Genomic DNA, 22,573 nt, shown 5'->3' with positions numbered 1-22,573 from the left:
GGTACCTTTAGTCTTGAGAACAGAAACCTGAGGGGGGACCTGATAACAGTCTTCACATATGTTAAGGGCTGTTATAAAGAGGATGGGGATCAATTGTTTTTCACATCCACGGAAGGTAACACAAGAAGTAATGGGCTTAATCTGTAGCAAGGGAGGTTTAGGTTAGATATTAGACAAAATGTCCTAACTATAAGGGTAGTTAAACACTGGAAGATTCCAAGGGAGGTTGTGGAATCCCCATCACTGGAATAGGTTGGACAAACACCTGGTCAGGGATGGTCTAGGTATAATTGGTCTTGCCTCTGCACAGGAAGCTGAATTACATAACCTCTTGAAGTCCTGTCCTACATTTCTGATTCAACTGTAAGGCACTGTGTACTTTTATGAAGTCATCAAAGTACTGTACAAATAAAACAGTACTTTATTAGTATTTCAGAAGTACATGTATGTGAATTTTGATCCAATCTTCTTTTCCATACTAAGGTTGGGTAAATGGGCTATGCCTGTAAATTCTCCACTTTTGCCAATGGGAAGGAATTATGAATCATCCCTCCAAGGCCATAGAGCTGTAGCAAGGCCATTCTGCAGCCTATGATCACTGACATGCTCCCACCCACCCACCCAAGTTAGACTGATGCTGCTGTTTTGGCCAGGGATCCACTGGCCATACTGCAATCCCTCCCTGAACCATCCTGGGGCCTACTGGAGGGGACTGCAGAGGCCTCTCTCAACCATGATCATTCCAGTGCAGTGTAGTCCAGCTGTTTAGGGTACAGATTTTCTGCGGCCCTTACTTGGGATTAGGGTTTGGCTCAAAGCATAAAGTGGAGATGATTTTAGGGAAGAGGGATGTGTGGACTTTACAGTAATTAGACTTGTATGACACAGAATTAAAGGAAAGTCATTTCATACTAGCTCCAAAAATGATATTTCCTTGTAGTCAATTATTTGTGGTTTAATACAAAATAAATCACATAATTTATATACTGTGTCAAATATCTTGGAAGCTTTGAATCATATATTGTAAAGTATATTGGCCATAAATCATCCACAAGGTTAGTTTATGTAGCAAAAATTGTAACGAGAACGTGATCATGTTACAGACATTTAGAATCAATTATATCTGAAAGGAAACATATGGAAGAGAAACTTGAGAAAGTATTAGGATTAAAAATGCAATGGTTTTTTAATGTATGGGAAGAGGGAATCTGGAAATCACGAAGGAAGTATACTCCTCATTTGTTAATCATTTAGCCATCTAATGTTTAATAAATACATTTTGGCTAGAGGGACACACTGATCATGCCTCACTATTTTCAGTTAGTTCACATCAGGGGTATTTAAAACAGAATAGGTATGAAAAAAAAGAAAGGGACGGGCCTTCTAGCTATCCCTTAGCTCAATGCTGGAAGTAAGTGTTTCTTTCTATTTGAAAGGCTTCCACTCTGACATAAGAGCTCTTCACCACCCCTTTCACAACATGGAATACTTAGAACATCTGTTTCTCTACTGCCTCTCAGGAACATACCGTAAGAAGAACCAAGTCCTAAAAAGGGGGTTGCACACCTTTCTCTTCCATATAAGTAAACAGGAGCTGAGAGTTCTCAACCCACCTACTCTTATTCGTGTGGGTTCACTATAAATGATGCCTGGAAGGAGGCTTCTGCTGTGCTTGATTTACCATCACCAGAAGTATTACAATGGAGATTTAGCTAGTGCTCCACCTGTAGACTTATACTGCAGTAATGCTGGATTTGGGACATGGAAGGTCAACTGTGTTACCAAATGAAGAAGGGACAGATAGGTGATGTAGCCTTGCTGCCCCACTTCAAAACCTTTGTCTATGGGAGAAAACAAGGGGTTTAAGGCTCTCCCAATGTTTTTTGCTGCAGATGAGAGGATGAACTAGAAGCTGACCCAGAACTTCCCTGCCAAAGTGGGGATAGTTGAAGGCTGTTCCTGGACCACTTCACTTCCAATAGGATGAGGAAGCAGTAAGTGAAAACTCGTGAGGATTTTAAGAGCACCCCTGGAACGTTCCTCCAGCATGGGCAGAAGAGCCACAACACTGCCCAAAGTGCATTCCTTTGTGAATGGCAGAACTGTGCTTATCCAAGACCACTTTGAAAGATCAGTGGTTCAAGTACAGCAATTTAGAAGGCGAAGAGAAACAAATGGAGACAGGCAAATGTTTTGTTTTGTTTTAAAATCACTTGCCCATTTCTCTGGAATAATGGATGGTGAGTCATCGGTGCCTGCTTTCAAAAATTTAAAATGGCGTGTTCCTCATATGTCATTCAATATAGGCCTCGCACCACGTGTAGCAATTAGTATTATGGTAATGATCAAAGCGACAAAGACGAAGGCCATATTTACAGGGTTGGAGACTCTATCCTGGGAATTCCAGCAGCAACCACTGCTGGAATACTGCATCCAGTTCTGGTGCCCAAAATTCAAGAGGGATGTTGATAAACTGGAGAGGGTTCAGAGAAGAGCCATGGGAATGATTAAAGGATTAGAAACATGTCTTACAGTGACAGACTCAAGGAGCTCAATCTATTTAGCTTCACAAAGAGAGGTGACTTGATTACAGTCTACAAATACAAAGATAGGGAACAAATATTTAACAATGGGCTCTTCAATCCAGCAGAGAAAGGTATAACATGATCCAATGGCTAGAAATTGAAGCTAGACAAATTCAGAGTGGAAAAAAGGCGCACATTTTTAATGGTAAGAGTAATTAACCATTGGAACAATTTACCAAGGACGATAGTGAATTCTCCATCACTGACAATTTTTAAATCAGAACTGGATGTTCTTCTATAAGATACGCGCTAGGAATTATTTTGGAGAAGTTCTATGGCCTGTGCTATACTGGACGTCCAATTAAATGATCCCAATGGTCTCTTCTGGCCTTAGAATTTATGAAGCAGTAGTCAATCATTAAGCTCTTCTTAAAGGGAAGGGGCAAAAAACCCACAGAGCACACCAAAGCACTCTGGTCAAGGGTCCAATAATTTAGAACTGATTTCGTTTTTATTCCAGTTATCATAATTAAATCTACAATTAAAGTTAAAGTCATTTAGGGTCAAATTTACAAAAGTGCCTGAGTGACTTACAAAATTTAGGCTCCTAAGTGACTTAGGTACTTTTGAAAATGTTACCCTAAGACTCATTTTCAAAAGTGGCTTAGGCACTTAGCAATCTACATTCCACTGATTTTCAATGGGACTTATTCTCCTAAATGCCTAGGTCAGTTTTGAAAAATTGTTTTGAAATGTTACCCTCAGTAATTTGCATAGTCTAAAAAATTAAATGCATGTTGGAAAGATTGATCAGAAATCAACAAAACAGATTAACTAAATCTAATCTATTTAGAAGCAAAGTACAAAAAAGCTGCAATATTTATGAATAAACACTAAAAAATGGAGAGGGATTCTTCAAACAATTTTATCGAGCACATTACGGGTGCTTAATAAATAACAAGAAAATCTGAGATTCTTCAAAGCAATCTAAGTGTATTAGGTGCCAGCTCCCACTGAATGTAGACTACAACCACAACATTAATAATAGCAGCAACATATAAATGTTTTGCTATGGCTTCATGACTCTAACAATACAACCTCACAAACCCTGTGAAGTACTTGACATACTGTACCCAGGCACTATATGCCATGAAGTGTTCAGTTAGGTACTAAATATCACCCTAACTGCTCCAAAATTAAAAGAAATATACTATTTGCTTTTATATTACCTAGTTAGTGAATAGTATATCTTAAGTAATAGAACTAATGCTAATAAATAGGTTTCTCTTTGTTTAACTTTGCTTTTAATATAGCTCACCATTTTCTTATTGCTATTACTCAATAAAAGAAATATAAATCTCTTGAACACAAATTAAAAATAGCATGAAACACTGTTGTTAAATATAAATATATGGAGATATACCCATTACATAGAACTGGAAGGGACCCTGAAGGGTCATTGAGTCCAGCTCCCTGCCTTCCCTAGCAGGATCAAGTACTGATTTTGCCCCAGATCCCTAAGTGGCCTCTTCAAGGATTGAACTCACAACCCTGGGTATTTTGTACTCACACTTGGTCCACAAGTTTCTTTGTTAGAGCAATTATGTTCATTCGCCGCGATACTTCTTCCCGGTGCTTTATCTTTCTGTCTATTTTTGAAAATGTCACTTCTGGTGAAAATGAATGTGTGGGAATTTCTTCTTTACCTACAATGAACCTGGAAGGAAAAGGAAAATACAAGGCAATTATATTTCTTACTTTACAAACAAATAAAAAAACAAAGTTTTCAAAAGTGAATTCCACAGAGTAGTGTTAATAATTTTCTGCACCTTTCAGCTTTTCTTTTGAGCACGGCCTGAGGTCCCAGATTTAGGAAGCAGGTAAGTGTCATTATCCTCATTTTACCAAAAGCAACACAGGATCAGAGAAGTTGCACAAGGAAATGTCTGGCAGAGCTAGGAAGAAAACCCTAATATGACAGACACAAGACTTAACCATGCACTGTGTCGCATATGGACCACTGTGTCTATATGCCTCCTATGGTGCCGGTAAAATGGAGCCACTCCTGTATTCCCAGAGTGCTTTGTAAATATAAATATTAACAAACATACAGGACCCAGGACAAGACACAGTAGCAATGGATTTCTGCTTATTCCCAGTAGAATGCTGGGATTTAGGATTCCTGTCTCTGGAAAAGGAAATGTTGAATGCTCCTTTTCTCACACACATCGCCTACCCCCATGCATTAGCACTGTATTCATTTATTGTAATCCCTCTTTTGTAAAATAGTCACTCATTTGAAAACTCTCCTTTCCTGCCAATTCTATATTATGGCCTCTCTGAAATATGCAATAAGTCTCAAAATACAGGAAGGGTTTACAACAGTACGGTTTCTCTTAAGGAAATTCTGGCCTCCTACAAAGCAGCTTCCAGTATACACATTTCCCCAAAACGGTCAATTTGAGCTAAAACTACTGGTTTGTTCTTTTTAGATACTTACTTAAGTGCAGAGAATGTAAATCCTTTCAAGCCATCTTTGCACCTGAAACAAAAAAATTAGGCTTTTGGTTTTGTGTGACAATCTGCATGCAATGAAAATAAAATCTCAGAGATAAAATATTGATGTAAAGCTGCCCAAGAACAACAACAATTTGGGGATAATGATTTGATTGTTACAAAATCCAATAAAGGAATATAAGTATGCAACTAATTTACAGCCAATGAGTACAACACAGTTTTTAGCATGAAGCACACCATGGCCTTTGGGAATTTCCTGGGAGATTTTGGACAGAGAACACCCAGAACCTCCTGCATCCAAACTTCTTTGATCAAAACTAATAGGGATATGCAGATCTTTAAAGAAGAGAGATCTAGGTTCTACCCCTGCTGTGACCGTGAGACAAATATTGGCCATGGTCTACAGAAGTAACAACGTGAATTCTTAGGTGGCCACGGATTTGTTAGTTTTACAAAAAATTGTACAACTATCTTGACAAAACATAAACCTACTGAAAGGGATGAGAAGTGTTCTGCACACTTTTTTTTTTAAACACACTCTGAGTTTGAGAGCCAGTGTCTTCCTTCATATGAGAGCTGAATCCAGTACTCCTTGCTCTGGAAACAACTTCCACTGTAAAAGTCTCAGCATGCCAATTGTATGGCAGTTGCTCTGGTTCTGCAGCCCTTCCCCATGAGTGTATGGGACTACTTTGGTGAATAAGGGTAGCAAGAAAGGGCCTTAGATTTGTAAATGTTGATTGTGGTATAAATGTTTAAGATTTGCTCTAATACTCCAGTGTTTTAATTGGCAACTGGAGTTTCAGGAGTTTGATGTTTTCTGAACTGGGTGTGTTGACTGCAATTGGAGCCTGCAGCTGCTATGGATTCTTCCTGGATGACTATCGGCGTACCAGTGTCCTGCTGCTAGGGAAGCAAAGAGCAGCACTTTTTATTCTAGATATTTGTATTTTTTTTTTTAGAGGGCTGTAAATCAGAGGGGAATAGATCATGATGAAAGTACATCTAGACACAACATGCAACACATAGAAAAGATGCAATTTTATTCCATCAGTTAAAAAATACATTTTATACTAACAAAAGATAAAATCCTGCCGTTATGATAAGCCAGTTGCCAAGGCTGGGAGAGTAGCAATGGTTGAGCAGAAAGTCCTTGTGCCATGCTGCCCACGTAGGCCAAGATGCCTCAGGAAACCTTGGGGCACCACCATCTCTAGGATATGTAACTGCTACTCCAAGAAAGGAGCAGGTGTAGAGCATTTAGTGCCTGCTGCTGATGGCAGTATGTATATGGGAAAGTGGGGGAATGGAATGGGAAAGTGGCTTGGATTGCTGACCAGGCTTGCCTGGGACTATGTACCACTGGATACATGTTATACAACCCTGCACAGACCATCATTCGGTTGCCCTCCTGCTCTTGGATGTGCTAATGAGGAGGAAAAGGCTTCTCGTGCTGTCTTTTCCCTTTATCCCAGCAAGCCTGAACACAAGATGACAGGATGTCAGCCAAAATGTTTAGATACATTTAGCTGAAGAAAGAAATTCACAAATCAACAAAGTCTTTCTTTATGCTGGCGTCGGCATGTGCTCTTGGTGAGATGTCACAACACTAAGTTCCCCTGGGAAATGCTTCTGCTTCACATGAGAAAGGACTCACACACACATTTAAAGGGATTTATTCTCAAGTATGTGCAAAGCTCTCATGAACGGGTAAGCATAATTACACCCAGTATTAGGGAAGCAGAACCAAATATAGTTACTGTTGTAAAAGCTGCTGTGCCCCAAAATATCATATTTTATACACGACCACAGGAGTTCATGATACCTTACAGACAATTAAAAAACCCATTAATACTAACACCTTTAATGTACAGAGCCTTATAGTTGAAGACTTAAAAGTGTTTTACAAACTTAAAGACTCAGAACACACCTGTAGGGAAACAGCAGGTAAGAATAATCATACCATTTTTACAAAGAGAGAAACTGACACAAAGAGTTAGGTGGCTTGCATCCAAAATCACATAGCAAGTCACTGGAACAGCTTGGAATGGAACCCAGGAGTCCTGACATCCAGCTCTAATAATAATAAATAAATAAATTAAAACCCTCCTGTATCAAGAGTTAGACCCCGATCCTGCAATTGACAGCATGTGGGTGCCTGTGTGAAACCCCACTGACTTCAGGGAGTTCCATACAATCTGCGTGCAGGCGATCAACTAAAATTGGGGCCTTAGTTTCCCATTTTATTTTTTCACGTGGCAGTCTTCTTTGCTCAGAATACAAACAAATAAAATGTGCAACTGAAGTTTAAATACACACACAGTCATTTGGAGAGTTTTATACAAACAGTAAAGCAATTAGAGTGCAACCCAGAAAAGTCATTTTGCCTCAATACTGCAGCTTCAGTTTGCAAATGCTGCAACAATTATTACATCATTACACCAGTAGATGTCCCTAATCAACTGTTACTCAAGCGGAGACAGATCTGGGAGAATTCTTGACCAACATCGTTTCACTAGTAATTTTCTTTTAAACTCGCATCAAAGACGACAATTAATAAATGCGGCACTGATCTTAAAACACTACCATACATCTAAGTTACTCAAATGAAAAGCACTTACCCTAGGAAACATTAAAAACATTTCTGTACAACCTTTCATAATGCCTATCTTTATTAGCCATCTGTGATAATTAATTCCACCTAGTTATCAGTTTGTGTGAGAGTCATTATCAGAGTTATGGTATCACTATTATTTACCATTGTATTCATGTGAAACTTTCCAGACAAAATGCACCACCAGTTACATATATGGCTTAATGCAGGGGTTCTCAACCTTTTTCTTTCTGAGGCCCCCCCAACATGCAATAAAAAACCTCTACGGCCCACCTGAGCCACAACAACTAGTTTTCTGCATATAAAAGCAAGGACCGGAATTAGGGGGTAGCAAGCAGTGCAATTGCCCGGGGCCCCATGCCACAGAGGCTGCCAGGAAGCTAAGTTGCTCAGGCTTTGACTTCAGTCCCAGGTGGAAGGGTTCAGGGCCCTGGGCTTCAGTCCATGTGGTGGGACTTCAGCTTTCTGCCCTGGGCCACAGAGTCCAACACTGGCCCTGCTTGGCGAACCCCCTGAAACCTGCTCACGGTCCCCAGGGGGCCCCAGACCCCTGGTGGAGAACCACTGGCCTAGCGTATAAGCAATATTACAGATATCATTCTATTTGGAGTTCTATTTACAGCTCAGATTTATTTAGTTTAACAAAATGAAGGTTAAGGGGTGACTTGATTACAGTATATTAGTACCTAGATAGGGAACAAATATTTGACAATGGGCTCTTCAATCTAGCTGTGAAAGGTATAACACGATCCAATGGTTGGGAGTTGAAGCTAGACAAATTCCGATTGGAAATTAGGCATACATTTTTAAGAGAGAGAGTAATTGCCATTGGAACAATTTACCAAAGGTTGTGGTGGACTCTCCATCACTGACAATTTTTAAATCAGGGTATTTTTCTAAAAGATATGTTATAGGAATTATCTTGGTAAAGTTCTATGACCCGTGTTATACAGGAGATCAGACTAGATGATTACAACGGTCCCTTCTGAACTTGAAATCTGTGAATCATTTCCATGTTCTAAACTGCTAACATACATTCAGCATATGGCATCTTTTCTCACAGCCCTGAAAGTCATTGGGCCAGATTCTCAACCCCCCAACTTGGTATAATTTGGGCATCCTGAGGAGCATGAAGGGCCCATACTCTGGCTGCAGCTGGTCAGTTGAGAATTTTCCCTCCAGAAGGGAATTACCCACTGATGCAAAGCCAGGTGAGCCAGCTCCTATGCCAACTGTCTCTTTCTAGTACAGGGGTACGACAGAAGAAAGAGGGAATGGAGCAGAGCTCTAGGATACTCTAACTTAAGTCAGGACTACATTTGGGTGAGTGTGACAACCCCATAAACAGTCCAGGGATCCTCCAACTTCTTGTGCCCAACAGATCTTGGCACAGGGGAGACTCTGGCCCATGTTATCCAAAATATCAGATGATGAAAAATATAACTTGAGGCCACATACACATACATTTTCCCCTAAAGGGAGCTATTCTTGCCACAATCTAGCACAGCTCTCCTGTGTGGAAGCAAAATTCAGTCAGGCTTAACAATCAAGTCTTGAACCAACTCTAATTTTGTTGAGAGAGTCACGCTTAATCTCTAACCAATGTGTGGGGAAGGGAAGAGGTCTCCTCACCAAGCTGTAGAGCTAAAAGCCAGCTATTATATTTTCAATTTCTTTTATTGACATTCCTTGCTAAGACCTTTCTAAAGGCTCACCCTCTGTGACTGACTGACATGCTCTGCTCAAGAAGTCAGCTGGGGAAAAGAGATTAATTACTGTTGTTTCACCCACTGTACTTGTCAGGAGAATGTGACACATTTACTGAAAAATCACAATTACTTATGTTATCCTTCAAGGTAAAAGTAAATTAGAAAATTCAACTTTCCCTACACTGAACTTCATTATGGCTGTGTGCTTTGGGAATTAAGCTCACTCTTTTGCAGGAAGTAGTAGTGCCATGGTCTAACAATTTACTGGTTGTGATAGAATATGCTTAAGAAGGATTAATGTATAAAGTAGGTGTAACCTACCAATTCAAAGACTAAGCCTAGTAGCAAGAGGAGAAAATGCCCAAGTTGTCACATCATGAAGCCATGCCCCACAAACCACAGCCCCTGCAATTTTAAGGAGTAAAAGTTGTCCACTCTTCATTGTGAACTGTACTTCTTGTAATGCATTGTCAACCAGCTTCCTATTTTATACACTTTAAATGCAGGTTACACTCTCTCTTGCTTCTGTTGTAACATCTTGCCTTTCCTTGCTTCCTTCCACTGTGTCCTACTAGAACATATAATGTGTCATTTTCCTGAGTTGCTTTCTGTGTCTGTCTCCTCTCTTCCTTCTCTCTCCTTCTATCCACTTGCAACTTCTTTTTCTCCTTTCCTTGATAGTATTATTCTAAGCTCTTCCTCTACAGCTTCTCTTTCCTTTCTCCTATTTCTCTCCTGTCATTTTCAATACAATTTTTTTTTACCTATCCTATCAATATCTCTTGCACCCACCAGCTCACAATAATTTTTTTGCCTGTCAGAATCAAATGGACTGGGAAAGAAAGGGTGCATTTTTAATTAATAGCTCTGGAGAAAAATGGTTTCTATATGATCCATGAGACATTGAAGCTCAAGTGGACATAACGGATGTCTGGGCCACCTCCACGATGATTTTGACCCAAAGACGTGGGTATGTAAACAGGTATTATTAGCCCAAGTTTAGTTCTGCTGCAAGCCATCTGAGAACTGCTTGTATATTTGATGGCTTTGAAATATGGAAGTGAGGTTCAGTAATGTTTAACTCTCCCATAAGACCTGAAAGAGATACATATTACTCAATGGGATCAAATGGCGTCTCAAATCTATTCATTCCAAGCCAATAATATCTTTACCATAAGCCTCCTTGTACAAAATGAAATATCAGAGATATATGGACAAAGGTACAGCCAACCTCTCTCTCTGGTGAGGCCAAAGCAGCTTTAATAGCTGAGGCCAAAGCAAACTTTAATAGCTCTTTCTGGTGTTCACACCAGGTGAGCAGGCCTTTTAGCTGTTAAGCCAGCATTTCTAACAACAAGCACTGGTAAGTTTTATTAAATCTGCACTGACTCTTCACTGCAACTCAGCTTTGCAGTAAGTACCAGATTCATCTCAAATACACCAATGTAAACACAAAGTGACTCCACTAACTTCTATGGAGTTTGTTGCTCCAGATTTACACAGAATGGATCAGAGAATAATTTGCTACGGTGTCTTACCATTAGAGATGGAAACCAAACCTCAAATGTGAACTCACAACCCAAATTTTTGGGTTCTGATTTGAACCTTGGATCAAAACCCACACATGTGGTTTTGATTCTGTGTGGGCTCTAGAACCATAACAAGCCTATTTTCCTGATCCATTTCCAAATGTGGTCCAAGAGGTTAAAATGTGTAACTTTTGACATTTGGGGCTCAAATCTTTTGCGAACAGTTTACAACAATTCAGTGACACTTATCCTGAACATGAACCATATCTACTGTTCAGTCAGCAGGTAATATATGTCATCTGAAACCAGATCTGGATTCAAACACTATTTCTTTAGTCCATCTCTACTAATTAGGCAGCTTTAGCAAGAAAGTATTGGAATAATCTATTTTTTCTTTATCATTTTGGCCTTGTTAATAACAACTACAATTCTCTAATTAAATCATATCTTCTCAAAGGGAATATCGTCTCAAAGCTTACACACCCTGCAGAAAGGAACCTTTGATATACATATGACCAATAGAAAGCATCTATGCTACCCAAAAAAGAACCAGGTAGAGCTGTTGTGATCCTAGCTGGGCAGTCACCATTTTATGACAAATCAAATTGTAACATAAGTCTTACAACCATTGAGCGGACATCATACCAAAGCCTCTGGGAGTGGAAGTAAGATTTTCCATTCACCAGCTGCTGTTCACATTAAAGAATTCTTCCCTAATATCAAACCTAAGCCTTTGCTTCCTTCAGACTCCTTCTCCGTGTCCTATCACCTACTACAACTGTGAAAAATTCCCGTCCTTCATTTTTCCATTGCTTCCTATAAAAATCATGACTGGTGTGGAGAAAGTAAATAAGAAAGTGTTATTTACACCTTCTCATAACACAAGAACGAGAGGTCACCAAATGAAATTAATAGGTAGCGGGTTTAATACAAACAAAAGGAAGTATTTCTTCACTAAACGCACAGTCAACCTGTGGAACTCTTTGCTAGAGGATGTTGTGAAGGCCAAGACTATAACAGGGTTAAAAAAAGAACTAGGTAAGTTCATGGAGGATAGGTCCCTCAATGGCTATTAGCCAGGATGGGCAGAGGCTAGGGACACAATCCCTCTTTGCCAGAATCTGGGAATGGATCACTTGATAATTACCTGTTCTGTTCATTCCTCTGGGGCACCTGGCATTGGCTGCTGTCGGAAGACAGGATACTGGGCTAGATGGACCATTGGTCTGACCTAGTATGGCCATTCTTATGTACCTTCCAGGGAAGGCTGTTTACCAGAAGCTGAAGTGCTCTGGGCACATTGCCTCTGTAGAGGCGCACTGCAACAGCATAGCCATGAAGAGCTGGCATGACGCACACCATTTGCCCACCAGCACTGTAGAGATTGGTTCGGCATAGGAATATAGCCTGGGCTTTATTAACCTTTCCCACAGTCAGGCAGGTCTAGGCGCAGACATGGTGACAGGGAAAAGGTTGGGTTCCAGAGCTGGACAGTGTGGTGCATCACATCCCCAGAGCTGCTGCACAGGGCCTCTGTGCAGATCGACTACGCCAGGATCTCTTGTGGATCCTGAAGGATATGTGAGGTTTGTTGGTGGGCCTTGCAACTCATTCCCCAATCCACCCCCGAATGATGTACAAGAAACTCAGTAAGCAAATTCCTTCCCTTACCCCTTTTCACCTCCATTTATCATGGAAAGTGCCTAGGGTTGCCAATTTTGGTTGGACATATTCCTGGAGATTTCATCACATGACAATCTTTAAATAAAAATTAATCTTTAATTCCTGGGGACTCCAGGACAGTCTTGGGGAGCTGGCAACCCTAAAGGCGATAATCCTTCCCAGTGTGATGGAGAATATTCAGACTGTTCATACAGCCGTAAAGAATAACCATTCCCAGTTACAGGAGCTGAGCATTTTATAACCATATTCAGAATGAACTGCTTTAAAATGGTTTGGGATCCACGATCCTGGAAAGGAAATCTGCACGGGCAATTTTATGACAGAGAAAGGCTTTATGAACTATAACCATTTTTCTCCCACAAGTTTTCTCTGTTGTAAACTATACATTTAGTTTTTCTTTGCCCAAAGGGCTTATCTACTCAGACCAGTCCTGGGAAAAAAATATGAAGGAAATTATTAAAGATAGTATCAACAAAAGAACCTTGTTTCCCAACTCACTCTTTTTAATGTAAATTATGTCATGTTAGCTGGCATCACCCTATGGGGAAAGGGAAAGTTCGGTGATTTAAAGGAAAATGTAAAAACACGGCAGTAATATAGTCTCAATTCAAAGAAATAAATAGAAAGTACATATATATATTCAAAAACTGAAGTCATGCTCTGAAACCATCTTTAAACACATCTTGAATATTGTTCCAGGCTTCCCCATAGCTTCCCCAGGCGTAACTTTTCAAAAATATATTTCAAATTTCAGATTAAAAAATTAACTGCATTGATGTCAAAAGCAGATGATGTGAAACTGTCAAATTTACTTAAAACAGTCAATACTGCAGCATAGGTTGGGTACAAATGCAAGAAGAGAACAAACTAAGGAAATCATCAAAAAGAACAGGAGTACTTGTGGCACCTTAGAGACTAACAAATTTATTTGAGCAAATTTATTTTGTGGGCTAAAAACCACCTTGTCGGATGCATGCAGGGGAAAATACAGTAGGAAGAGATATATATATATACAGAGAACATGAACAAATGGGTGTTGCCATACCAGCTATAACGAGAGTAATCAGTTAAGGTGGGATGTTATCAGCAGGAGAAAAAACACTTTTGTAGTGAAATCTTGTTTCATTTTTCTTCTATACATGAAAAGGATGTGGATGCAGGTAGTTAATTATGTAGCATGATTGCAATATAATTGTGTTCACATTTTGGCATATCCATAAGAAGCAGCTGAGTTCTAGTTACTGTTCCAAAGTTACGCAATTAGTTTCCTTCTGAAATGTAGAAATGTCGAGCGTGTTTTATCATTTAAATTAAAGCAAAATGTCTTTTAATTGTGCTTGAATTGCAAAATGACCTCCTCCATTGATACCTCAGTCTGGGACAATTCCTTAGGGCTTGTCTTCACTTCTGCTTTCCCATTGACGTAATTATTCCACCTCAATGGGAGGTGAAAGCTATGTTGACAGGAGAGTCAATGTAACTTATGGCGCTCAGGGAGGTAGCTTTTTCAGACCCCTGAGTGACCTAAGTTACATCCACTTAAGCGGTAGTGTAGACAAGCCCTTAGATTTGTCACCTAAAAAGAATGGCTCAGGCATGGGAATCTCCCTCACATCCTCTGCAGTGAAGAGTGATGGAAAGAATTCATTTAGCTTCTCTGAATGGCCTTGTTTATCTTGAGTGCTCTTTTAGCATCTCGATATTTCAGCGGCCCCACTGTTTGGCAGGCTTTGCTGCTTCTGGTGTACTTAAAAAATGGTTTGCTGTTAGTTTTTGAGTCTTTTGTTAGTTGTTCTTCAAATTCTTTTTTGGCCTGCCTAATTATACGTAACCGTTCTGGGATATAGAGAGCATGGCCCCTTTAAATCTTTGTCTGGAGGGGAGGAAGTGCCAATTGTCCCAGGAAATGCTGGGATTTTTTGGGGGGGAGGGGGAAAGAGGGAAAGGAGAGGGCACGTGTGTCTGGAGCTCCAGACAGAAGTGCTGCAGCAAGCAGGTCCTCACAGAGTGAAGCAGCCGAGAAGATGCCTGAAGCCAAGGAGGTGCAGAGCGGTCGAGTGGGGACACCCCAGGACAGGAGCCAGAAGGAGCACCGTGCCAGGGAGGAATTGCCAGAGAAGGACAGGCCAGAGCTGGACCCAGTATCATGGCTGCCCAGAGCTGCATGGGGCTGGGAGTACTGGGGCTTGTGACTCTGCATTGGTAATAAGGAGGGAGGCTATAGTTAACTAGGTGGGGAGGTTGTCACTCTGTGTGGGTTTGCAGAGAGCAGCAGAAGAGGGCACCAGAGGAGTTTGTTGGGGAAAGTTTACTGGAACCATGCCGAAGATGACCAGGAGCACCCAAGACTCACCACCAGATTGGAACTTTGCCCAGAACTTCCCAACTCTTAGTGCACACACATTGCTCAGTGTCTGCCCTTTCTTAGTGTGTCTGGGAAGAAAAACAGCCATCAAAGAAACACAAAGGTCTGTATGAGAACTTGAACTCTCAGTAGTTTACAACAGTGGTGGGGTGTGTATTGCATTTGTGACTTACAAGGTGTGACTTACTTTGCTTTTGCCATCTAACATGCTTATTCAAGAGTGTACATATTTGTCCAGGAGCACAGCATTCTGTACCAGTGACAAGTCATTTCTCTCCTAGCAAGACAATAGACACACCTCTGGAATTCACATTTTCACTGACCTCCAACTGACCCGTGATTACACAGGGAAAGACAGAAGTTATTTTACCTGGTTCTTTTGTACATAAAAAATGGCTCTGATAGACCTAAAGCACTAACAATTATGTCTGCTGCTCCTATGTTCGTAATTTTACTTCACAGCACAAGTTTCAGTTCCATTCCAGAACATAAATACACACAGACCATACCACCTCTAGAGGAAACTGTAAGACATGCCTTCCTGCAAAAGCCTTCCTGCAATAACAGAAGAATGACTGATATAGCAGAGATAAATTCCACATATTCTAGCAATGCTTAAGAAAGAAAGGTGCAGAAGATGCCAATTCTGTGACTTAAAAACTAATTTTACTTTAAATTGTTAGCACCAGAAACCAGAGTGATGGACATATTATAAATAGATATTATTACTATTCTATCAAAAGATTTCATTGCATATAGAGCTGATTATTTTTAGGTCTTGTATTGAATGAACACTAGTGATTCTGAACTTTACACATATGCTTGTCATTCAGTTCCTGTTCCTTTCAAGTCCAAAACATACATAAATGTGGTTTCTGAACCATAAAGATTGTAATTTCCCTAATTTTGATTTTTAGTAATAAAAACATGGGGAAAAGTCAGACTCAGCACTTTAACAGGAACTAAACACTTATGGAATACAATCACAAATAGAAGCCATAGCAACAACCTAGACAAGTATAATAAAAGGAAACAATTTCCTGGGTATATAACATTAAACACTTTGTTATTAATTCATTTAAACTGAATAGCACAACAAACTATTTATAATAATAATCCTCCAATTCAGAGTTACAGCTGGAAAATTAAACCTTGTGGATATCTGCTGTTCAATTCTGGGGGACCAATAAAACCTTCGTACTTATTTAAAACATTTATAATATACCGACACAATAGAAATCTTCTGTATTTACTACCACTATGTAGAAAAAGTAGCAATCAGTGTTGTCAACTCTCATGATTGTATTGTGAGTCTTGCCACAGTCTGTGTTTTCTTAAAGCCTCAGCTCCTGAATTCATAGGGTAACATGCAACTATAAGGTTTCATCAAAAAACAAAATGAACCAAGTTTCTAGCTCTCGTGATCGCAGCAAAAACCATGAAAATGTGAGTTGTGTGTATCCCAAAGTCTCAAAAGCCAGACAGCAGTAAAAAGAACCCCCCAGGTCTTAGTTTTAAGTTAGGCCTGGTCTACACTAGGCAACTTACGTTGGTATAACTATGTCACTCGGGTGTGTGGAAAATCCACATCCCTGTGCGATGCAGTTATACCAATCTACCTCCCGGTGTAGACAGCACTACCGCCTCTTGGGGAGGTAGAGTACCTGCGCTGAAGGGGGAAGGTCTTCTGTTGACATAGGTAGCATCTTCACTGAAGCGCTACCGTGGCATTGCTGTACGTGTAGACAAACCCTTAGTTTCATGATTTTGGAGGCTTCACTTTTTATTTATGTATTATTTATTTTTAACACATTTATGGGTTAGAAATACAGAGCCAAATATCTGCTGTATTTTATTTATTCATAGAGCTTTAAAGTAATCTGGAAAAACATTGACCGCTGTGCATGCACAGTTAGGAGCAAGAATAAAATCAGAGGTGAGAGTAATTCACAGATTGGAGGACAATCAGCCCCCTCTTTTCTATGCCTACCTATGAGGATCCTTCACTTCTAAAGAGTGTTATAATGAAAAACTGAAGGTATGAAGGTTCTGTGTTGCTCTCCACTGGGGAACACTGAAGTTAAAATAAGCAACCGAGGAAATACATCCATTTCACACTAACATCAGAAAACACCCAATTCAGAGAAACAAACATTTTAAAATAAACTACTTTAAAAACCTGTTACTCTTCCAGCCAGGGCTAGTTATGTGGGAGGTATATGCTTTTGTGGCCCTTTAGAACAACGCCAGAAGGATGCGTCATGTACACACAATTATGTGGTTTTCCAGATCTGGCAGTGCTTCATCAAAATATAAAATCCATATTCTAGTGAAGTGTCTTTCCTAAAACACATGGTTAATCCAGTATCTAAGTGTCTGACAGGCAGGCCTTGGCTCAAACAAGCCTCTCTTGGCCACTGGCATTTAAAATTGGGAGTGAAGGCTTTTGATTTCAAGCCATGCCTTGTTTTGCCTCTGTCCATTTTTCATTGAAATAAACGGTCACACAGGCTCCAAAGGCAATGTTCCAAGTGGTGTACAATAAAGAAAAAATGGATACACTAATCCATATAGATCCCTTCTGGCCTTAACATTTGTGAAATTATTGCAATACAGATAAGGATAATATATAATATATTAAATGTCCACTGTGCAGGTTAGGATTTTTTAAAAATGAAGCCTGCAGTTCTTCTAAGCTCATATTTAGGCTCCTAAATAAAAGGCCTGATTTTCAAGAGTGCTGAGCACTTGGCCCCAGGTTTCTAAAGGTATTTAGACATTATGACTCCTAAATGCGTAAATCCCTTTTGAGAATGAGATTTAGGCTCCTAAATCAGGTAGGCATTGCAATACTGAGCACCACCATGCCTAAATACGTGTAAAAATATGGGTCTTAGTAACTCGCATTAATACTTATTTAGGCCTAAATATGGACTGAGAAGCAAAACTTTGCACACCCATTTAAAAAAAAAATCTTGATCCTAGTGTTCTAGGATTTTGAGACTACAGCCACAAATATGTCAGAGTACAAAGGATATTAAAATTATAGTATTTCCACCCCAAAAGGAAGTGATCTGGTAATACAATTTTAAAAGTGTACATTTCAACAGGAATAGGATAGTCTACCAGGGTGTAGGAATGCTGGGGACACTTTATCTGGGTGTAGTGTAGCCAGGGAAGGATAAACTTAACACTCACACACTAGATAACAATAACTACTACTAATCCAACTACAAAATGTGCCCCTTTAAAACAACGTGGGATCCCCTCACTATATTTTCACTATGTTTAACTGCTGTAACATGATACTTGCTGAGATGCAAAGCATATAATGTCAAATAACAGGACACATTGAATGATCGATTTTGACATGTTAAGGTTAAACATGTAAACTTGCTTGGCAGGGCAAATAACTGGCCCTGACAAACAGGAAGCAATTTATCTGGAAATATTTGCTAACATTATCTGAATGCAGACAAACCACAGAACTGAAGGCTGAGCCAAACCAAGTGCTCTTTTCAGCTCTGCAAGCCAAACAAATAATCCAAGTTGCTGCAGTTGACAATGCATATGTATCACTGCTGTCACACAGAGATAATGCCAAAATATTCTCAGTGACTGCTCATCCTCTGTCAGACATTTGGAAGCCTTCACTAGCTGGCCTATTTCTAATCACCATATCTTAGGGAAAAAAACAGCTATCACTGTGATATCTTAATACCATACAACAAATATAAGCATGCCCTCAATGGCAATGTCTTCAGTCTCCCTTGTTCCCACTGCACATATTTGGATGTGGGATTTTCCCCCCTCCTGCCTTTCCTCAGTCTCCAATGCTCCCAGCTACGGGCTAGTTTTTAGTAAATGTTGTTACTGTTGAAAGGCACTGTCAAAGGGGTGGGTCTTCCATTTAGACCTGCCCTTGTCATTGTTTTCTGATACTGCTAAGGTATTCCATAGCCAGGTCCTGCTACTGATAATACTCTGCTCCAAAAAGTCTTCTCCTGGGACCATCTAATTGAAGCATTTCTTGTGCAGCGCAATTATCTTGGAGGACCCTGGTTAGATAGGTGACCTTTGAGGCAGCTGGTTCTAATCTAAGTGTGTGCTATATCAGGACTAGGACCTTAAATTCAATCTGAAAAGGGGGAAGAAAGCCAGCAGAGCTCACAGAATACTGGTGCGATGTGTACACACTTGCTTTTGCTTCAACTTCCTGGGGACAGTCAGATTCATCCCTAATAGAGTTAATGGAGGTGACTGAGATGAAAAACACATCTGAGAGGAAAAGGAATAATTTCCTAACCAGCAGAAGATGGCAAAATACGTTTCTTGCCACTGATGCAATCTCCAGGTCCAAGAACAATGAATATTCCAGCAAGAACCTAGGGCTTGAACTAACTTGGTTACCAGTGGTTTAATTTAGGGTATGCTGACTGTTCAGCAAGATCTTTGAATTTCCTGCCACTTCCTCGCTGCATCACCTCTGTCTTCCCTGGGTGCAGACTGAACTTTTCATCCAATAACCTATTTGTTCTAGGCACTGGGATATGTTGATAATGGCATAAGCTACACTAGTGGAGATGGTCACAGAGCTGCTATCCATGTGTTCTTAACACTGAAGCCCATGGCATTTCATCTCTCTAAATTATCTCATTTTATATAGACACACAGCACAAGGATTCCAGTGTTAACGATAATTGACAGCAGTTCTGTCACCAATAGCAGGTCATTGTCAGCTGCTCTGACACCAGTATAGATATGTGTGTGTGTGTGTGTGTGTGTGTGTGTAGAGAGGAGGGGTAGGAGAAAGGCTACAACTAAACCTTTTAGAACCCCCACAGAGAAGCATGTATCCATCACACTTCTAACCCATCTGATAAGAATAAGCAGAGTCAGCAGGAAATTATTCCATGAACCACTCTTGCCAGGTACTTTTTATGCAAGCCAGTAACACTTCTTGAACAATGGTGTCAAAGGTTGTTAAGAGGGCAAAAGATTATGAACATTGAACTGTGGTCCCCATCTATCTTCATCAGAGCTAGGAGGGTGATCTCTGTGCCATGATCCAGTCTGAAGTATGCTTGTGAGCAGCCCAGGATATCAATGGAGGTCAGGTGGTATTGGAGCCTGATCGCTACCACCTCCTCTATGATTTTGATCAGGGAGTAAAGTTGGAAACAAGACAACAGTTTGCAGTTCGTGTGTGTCAGTGACAACTATTTAAGGATCACTGGAGTTTTGCATGATGCATGGAGGTTTACAGGGAGCCCTCCTCAATGGGGTGCCAATGATATTACCAGCGAGCCCAGTCAAGAGAGACACAGGTCTGATTCACGGGTGGTAGGTCAGACAAGTCTCTGGGTTTCAGTGTGGTTCATAGGCCCAAAGTCTACCAGGACAGTTGGAACAGACCATGTTCTTGCTCCTAGTGTGGCTTTCACATTCACTGCAAGACCAGCTGTGATTTTGTCAATCTTCTGAAGTAAGGCGAGAGCTTCTTGCACCTGGAGTGGCTTGTGTCTGATGGTGGGCATGGGTTTTGCTGATCAATCAGACAGACAGCTCTTTGGTGTGGGACTTGGCAGGTATTACTGCAGGAGAAAACATGGAACTTTTAGCCTCTGTCGCAACTGCAGCATGTAACTAACGAGGGTCTTGTGTCATTGTTGCCATTTAGATGGGCAGTCTTCATACCACTTCTGTTCTAATTCTGTGCTTCTGGCTATTACTGGGTGTAGTTCATCTGTGAATAATGATGATCTATGGGGATGTGGGCATTGTGGAGTTAGTCAACAGTTTAATATGGTACTTGGTTATAGTGTTTAACCAAAAAGTCTATGCCCTGACCTTGCTGTTGAGTGGATTATCCCTCTAGGGGCCTATGGAAGTTTACTGGATCAGGAGTTTTCAGGAACAAACTATTTTCATTGTTTCATAGGCAGCATGAAGGAATATTTCTGTTCTACATAGCAGTGATGGTGTTTTGTTGAGGCATATTTGGGCATGGTACTTGCTAACACTCTATGTTTTAGAAAAGAAGGAAGAAAGCCAGTGGATAGAGGATTTTCCTAATAAAATATTTCTTCAGATCTGGTAGATCTCGCTGGTTGACGTGAGTTTAGTTTGCAGTATTGTACAGGAAAGCACAACAAGCTTGGATTTTTTCCTCTAATGGAGAATACCTCCTCCTTTCTGGCTCCCTAGAGTTCTAAACATATGCTCTACCTAACCGCACCTGATGCTGACTCAAAAGCTAGTCCAGATGCTGCCAAGTCATGCGACCACATGGATAGGATTGTTTAATTTTTAATTATCAGCAAGAGTTGGGCTAAAGTTCCAATCATAAATTCCTGCTCCCTTTTAACAACTTATCAATGGTATGTAAACAATTATGCAGTCCTTTGGCGGCAGACATGGATTCTTGGACCTGCACTATTTCATATGTTTACACTATGGTACAGTTCATTAAAGGAGTCAGTTGTGGAAGGAATTATTGTAGCTTCAGGATTTGGCCTGCAGTAATCTAAAAATAACCTGTGGAACATACGCACAAATTAATTTAAAGTAAACCATGCAGTAAAGTACCAGCGGGGTGTGTCAGGAGATGTCTTGTCAGTAAGCATATAGACAAACTACTCATACAGAACCATTTAAGAGAAAGGCATCTCTATTAATGTTTCAGACAAAAGATACTGACAGTTGAAGTATATTTACTGGTAAAACAGAGGAAATAAGGGTTTATGAAATGAGGATCTTTAAATTCAGGACATTTTCAGGTGAAGCATTGATGGCAGCAAGTCATGGATATATTTCTGCACAAGTTTTCTGTCAAAGAATTTTAAGAATAGTGGCCCTTTCACAAGATTTAGGAAATCCAGGGCAGTTGTAAGAACAGAGTGATAAAAACCCTCAAACAATGAAGAACTTAAGTTTTAAAAAATGTGAAGAAGCTGTGTTTTGAAATTTTGTGTCTCAGTCTCAGACACTGAGAATAAGGAAGGGATTCATGGGAAGGATTAGGATGTTACAAATCATATGGGACATATGAATAGGAGTCTGTTTCTATGTATCAATAGAGGTTTTAATTTCTGAATGAGAAGCTTTACTTAGGGCACATTCTTCAGTGAGATATTCTATGGCCTTTCCAGAATGCTCTGGGTTGACAACATACTATAGACTGACTTTACACACCAAATTTTTATCATCTGTTATAAATATTTCAACTTATGCCAGATTTGCACAAGATCTTTTAAGGACTATGCTTTATTATTTTGTTTTAATAAAGTTTTATAAAAGCAGACATGGTGTTTTTTCAGTGGGGGGGAGAACAACTTTTTTTTTTTAAATTAAGAATTAAACTAGAAGTAGAGAAAAGTCTCAAACCTTGGTACTATTACGAGAAGTTTAACAAGGAGAACCTGTGACAATTTCTAGATCATATCAATGACTATTAAATAGTTTAAGGCTGTGAATAGGTATCTTAACCACAATGGTCCTGCCACTCTAGATGCTATCTGAAACCTAGACTTCCCTGCGAAAAAAGCCTCAAACAGCTGGACTTCAGCTTAGATACACAAAATAAATCACTTGTGAGTGAATTCCGCCTCAGCAGCTCTAATCAGGACTCC

The 22,573-nt window shown here is 40.1% G+C and overlaps 1 protein-coding gene across 3 annotated transcripts in view; it reads right to left on the bottom strand.

Annotated features, from left to right (window-relative positions):
* TMEM135 (transmembrane protein 135) overlaps nt 1-22,573 on the bottom strand; it is a 418,948-nt gene that overhangs the window by 23,989 nt on the left and 372,386 nt on the right. For all 3 annotated transcript variants that reach the window (XM_030558973.1, XM_030558983.1, XM_030558990.1), the window contains 2 exons: nt 5,026-5,067; nt 4,096-4,242 (listed from right to left, as the gene is read on the bottom strand). In XM_030558973.1, coding sequence (XP_030414833.1) covers nt 4,096-4,242; nt 5,026-5,067 — 189 coding nt within the window. The remainder of the gene's footprint in view (nt 1-4,095; nt 4,243-5,025; nt 5,068-22,573) is intronic.

Source organism: Gopherus evgoodei, chromosome 1 (assembly GCF_007399415.2).
Source record: "Gopherus evgoodei ecotype Sinaloan lineage chromosome 1, rGopEvg1_v1.p, whole genome shotgun sequence".
Classification (NCBI taxonomy): domain Eukaryota; kingdom Metazoa; phylum Chordata; order Testudines; family Testudinidae; genus Gopherus; species Gopherus evgoodei.
The sequence above is the reverse complement of the archived record's forward strand: the minus strand, read 5'-3'. Positions and strand labels throughout refer to the sequence as shown.